The sequence below is a fragment of the Anneissia japonica genome, unplaced genomic scaffold, assembly GCF_011630105.1.
Source record: "Anneissia japonica isolate Jap-2015-1 unplaced genomic scaffold, ASM1163010v1 scaffold287829_len2072220_cov186, whole genome shotgun sequence".
Taxonomy (NCBI): Eukaryota; Metazoa; Echinodermata; class Crinoidea; order Comatulida; family Comatulidae; genus Anneissia; species Anneissia japonica.
The window spans coordinates 417,024-422,057 of NW_022716075.1; the positions used below are offsets into that span (position 1 = coordinate 417,024).

Below are 5,034 nucleotides of genomic sequence, written 5' to 3' on the forward strand. Positions count from 1 at the left end.
CACTTTAAGTCTCCTAGACACGCCAATGCAAACACCTGTTTTATTTCCCCATAATTGTACTTAATATTATTAGGCCTACACCCATGGTAGAAGTCCAAGGTTTAAGTAATTATATAGACCAGATTTTTTACCAAGTGAACTATATATAATGATAGTTTAATGAAGAAGGTATTCGTACCCCCAGGACCACCTGGTGGGTTAACGAGGATATTTAACTCAGCAGATCATAAAATGTTGATGCTTTTGCTTTTTTAACTCACAATTGGCGGAGTACCAAGACAGCACCATTACTTTTCTACCGCTCGTCCATCAGCACCGCATAGTAGCCCAACGATCGAGGTGCAAAATCAATTTCTTGATATGCCGCTGATCACAGTTGGGTTATGGTTTTATAAACGGCACTTATCCGATTCGACAGTGGTGGATCATCTCATGTTATATTGGACGGTTCCATCGCGCAAATTCACGTTGCCGCGTCGCTTTCGGTGCAGAATATTGCGTCGATACTTAATTCTCAAGACGCTGAACTGGCTTACGCAAAGCACAAAATAAACTCATTGCAAAATACAACTTGCAAATAATATATAGAATTATTGTTGTATAATTAAACGTTTCATTAATAGCCTGTATTATCGCGGCTGGCCTCTGATGTTCCTATCAACGTTATTAAAGAAATAATCGATTTGGTAGCTAGTATAGTAATAATTTGAGTTACTAGAATAGAATCGTACTAAAACCAATCAGATAGAACAATGCCATCTTCTTACTTTAATCAGTGCTAATATTTTGAGATTTTATCATTAAAGTATCTAAGCTCTTTGTACATTAGATCGTATTAGAAGTCGACTAGTAATGACTAATAGAGCTTGCCTGAGATTTAAGCTACGATCGATTTCATCTGGATGTTAGCTACTAACATTCAGTTTTATGATTCAAACATAACGATAATGGGATAAATAAAGATTTAATTAAAGTGAAATAAGTTTTTTTTGTACAATTATATGAATCGTATATTTAGCCGACCAACACAGGTGAAAATATTGTTTTGCAGTATACCATTTGTCTGTCAGGACTGCATTCACCAATGTCGCCATTTTTTTTTCTAATTAATTTTTAAAGACTTTGAAGAGGCATTTTTAATTAAATATTTCATTTGTTTTATAAATTAACTATTAATTTATTTAGAATTATTTGACAAAGCTCATACCGCAAGTGCATCTGAATGATCTTTTAAACGTAATTTTAGATTTCATTATCTTTTTTTTTAATTTTTATGATCGTTTTTTTAATTTTGCATTTCTTATCAGCAAAATTATAAAAATGAATTTTCAGTTTTTGTAATAAAAAGTGGACAAAAAAGAGTAATTTCGGTAACCGGTTGATTGATATTGTCATACACATTGCTTGTTAATATCTGGATAGACTATATATGCAGTAACAGAAGAAATTTTAAAAAATGGTGGATCTGACTCAAATCATGACGATGGTACGATAATTTGCTATTTTCAGTAATTTATGCTGAATACCTAACAAGATCAGTTTCACTTAGAATGTAAGCGTAACATACAACGATACTGTATAGGCCTATGCATATTTCTCGACATTTTCAAAGGCCTAGCATCTTTCAACAATAGAGTATCAGCAGCGAAATAAGAACAACACACTATGAACGCCTGCTGAATTACACCATATACTTGAAAATTGTATAATAATCACACAAAATAACAGATTTGTATCGACGACTACTGTAAAAGATGTCGTCGGAGCGGTACAAAGAAATACAAAGAAAATGTTATGTAACAACAAACAGAATACACACTAATGGTTTATAAGCTGTTTTTAGAATACCGAAAGCTTAATTATTGATGATCTTAGCCTTGTCTTTCTATTTAAAGAATGATGACCATCTATATGACGAAAGTGAAATATGGAGATTGCATTTGCTGTTTACATATTTATTTATTGCTCATAACAACATATATAAACATTTACAAACTGAAGGTCGAAGATCCTATAAGGAAGCACTACACACTATTAAACCAATAGGATATAAAAGCAGTCGTTGGATACACATATTGACTGTTGATGTTTTTATAGATCATTTGTAATCTTTAAACCGCAGCTCACAAACATCAAAGCTAATGAAATTCACGAACCACAGTACAATTCATTTCTCAGATTATGTACGGAATCAATAGACATTACTTGTAAATCTTAGACGCCAATTAAATTTCATTTAATTTCTCAAAAAATCAAACATAAACTAGCTCCTAATAAAATTAGGATTATGTCTAATAATACAGTCATTTTAGGGAGAAATTATATAAAGTTTCAGGTTCCTAATTCAAGAACATGGCTTGAAGATCGATAGACTTGTTAAATTCTAATATTTTTTATTCAGAGTTCATTATACTAAATTTGCAACAATCTACGGAAATTTAAAACGAGTAAATTTTATATAAAGTCTGATGTGTTAAGATCAAACCTACGTGTCACCACTTTATTGGTAGGCCTACTAAAAGTAGCCATTTCAAAATATCTTTCAAAATTTTCATTTAAATTTTAATTTTTGAAGTTTCTGACATTAATTTTTATTAATAACAATTTAGTGAAATATCATATACTATTAGTAGGTCCTATTTACGTTTTTTTATTATATTATATTTATTATTATTTTGAAGAAATTGAAACGGGACGTAAAAAACAACATCTACCATTCATGTAATCTTACCTATAATGTTAATTGCCAAGTTCCCATCATAATTACAAGATATGTTTACAAAAAGCATGTGTTGTATAATTAAATTTTCTAAATAGAATTATTGAATTTTTTTATTTAATTATCTTTAATATGAGTATTGGATGTAAGTCATTTCTATTCATTATAACTTTTTAATATTTAGATTTAAAATGTTAAGCAAATAATATTTTTGTGAATTTCTTAATTGTTAAACCTGCATAAATATATCTATAGAATTTGTACATATGCCACACCATAATCTATAAAAAAAAAAATGTAATACACAGTGGTTTCAATACCTAAGTCAAAGCATTTTAAGTCACCGGGGATAACAAAAAAAAATATTGGTGAAGCAGACCACGATATATTACCTATTGCCTAGCTAGCCTAGGCTCATCGAAGTCTATGCAGAAAGCCGATGAATGTCAGCCTTGTTTCAAGTATTAACACACATTAATTAAAAGTTGTTTTTTGAGAATAACAAATAGTAATTTGTTTTAGAGACAATTATATGTAATTTTCTTACTTGTGTAAAAAAACCTCTGTAATAATAATAGATTTTGCGGCTTAAATTATTCAAGTATAGGCCTAAACTTCCTTCCTAATTTTAAAAGAAAAATGCAAAATACTTGTATACAAATTATAAACACCATTCGTAGAGTATCGCCCTACACCTAATGAACTAAAGATTAACGTGTATCGCCAGCTGCTCCGATTGGTATAATATTTTATTAAAATAGATGTTGAATCAAATTATGAATAGGATTATGATGTGTTTCGTTCCTCTTGAATTATTGCGTAGAATTATATATAGTATGGAGTACTGCCAGAATTTAAACAACAAGAAGAACTGTCCAAAAGCAGTTGTCATATGATCCTGTTTTGAGGATTATAATTTGTAAGATACTTTTTCATTAATTGAAAAATATAGGCCTATAACTTGTTATGATGTGTTTAAAAGCATTCTTTCACACGAATAATGACGCTAAACGTATATCGTGTTTATATTATCGACCAGTTTTCTCTCTTCTTCAGTTTATTATTAACATCCTTCATATCTTATCACTAAGTTATCCTGGATTGGATGAATGAGCCATTTAATATATGCATTATCACATCAGTCATTTAAATAATAAGTTATTTGCCAGTGTTTTAATAATTTAACGATTTTGTTTTATAAATTTGTTAATTTTTCAACGTTCTCGCTTTTACCTTCTTTCAACTTTGGTTCCGGCAACTTTCTAAACCTCAAATAGCCAGACAGCGTTGCACTCTATCACAATATACGGGTGTACAGATTACAATACCACCATTGCAAAACTGGTGTTATTTTAATTTCTGACTTCCGTCATGCAGTAAGAGCATAACATGAGATAGCTGTTGATGAAATATCGTAGAGACTTTTATGTAATAGCTAAAATAAAAAGTGGTAAAAATACTATGCTTTTTGCAGTAATAGCACGGTTAAACATTATTCGTAGTTAAATTAAGTTTTATTTTTGTGTGGTAATTTTAGACTATCCTTATGCAAAAAAAGTTGGGAAAATTTGATATGTTCATGTTTTTTGCTGTATTTTTGCTATATATTTGTATTTTATGTATACATTATAATGTTTAGTTATGTGAAATGTAATATTTTTTTAATTATTGCACATTATAGATATCAGAATGGACGGAAAAGTTACTGACGTAAAAGAACCTGTAGTACTAATGGTTGATGGAGTGGCAGGTCATTTAGTTACCCCTCCCTCAAGGCAGAACAGGGAAACGTGGGGAAAGAAAATTGATTTCCTACTGTCTGTAATCGGCTTTTGTGTGGATCTCGGCAACGTTTGGCGATTTCCATACGTTTGCTTTCGAAATGGAGGAGGTAAGTTTTTTTTGTTCAACAAAAAATAACACAGACGTTGCATTCGCTGTCTAAGAGGTGCACAGGGAGAGCACGACTTCCATTGAAAACCTTTGAAGCAAAAAATAAACGCTTTTGTAGTTAAAAATCACCCTATTTTGCCAGCCAACACCTCCTTACTTAAATACATCGTACTGCACTTCAGGGTGACCAAACTTCGAGCTTTGCTCTTCTGGTTGACTCAACACCTTTTTTATTGCACAATTATATTCACCGACGATGAGTGATTCGTTCATCTTCGGTGAATAAACTTGAAACTTGAAAACTCATCGAGTTCTCTTACTTTACTCAGATACGCCGCTCACAAAATGAAACGTAAAGTAACTATTTTAATTTTTACTCTCAAAGCTTGCAATAGTTACAGTGTACCTAAACACATACACAC

General features: G+C 31.0%; 1 protein-coding gene across 1 annotated transcript in view; it reads left to right on the forward strand.

Annotated features, from left to right (window-relative positions):
• The first annotated feature begins 4,868 nt into the window (after positions 1 to 4,868).
• LOC117109548 (sodium-dependent dopamine transporter-like) overlaps positions 4,869 to 5,034 on the forward strand; it is an 11,062-nt gene continuing 10,896 nt past the window's right edge. The window contains exon 1 of the mRNA XM_033251919.1: positions 4,869 to 4,890. Coding sequence (XP_033107810.1) covers positions 4,869 to 4,890 — 22 coding nt within the window. The remainder of the gene's footprint in view (positions 4,891 to 5,034) is intronic.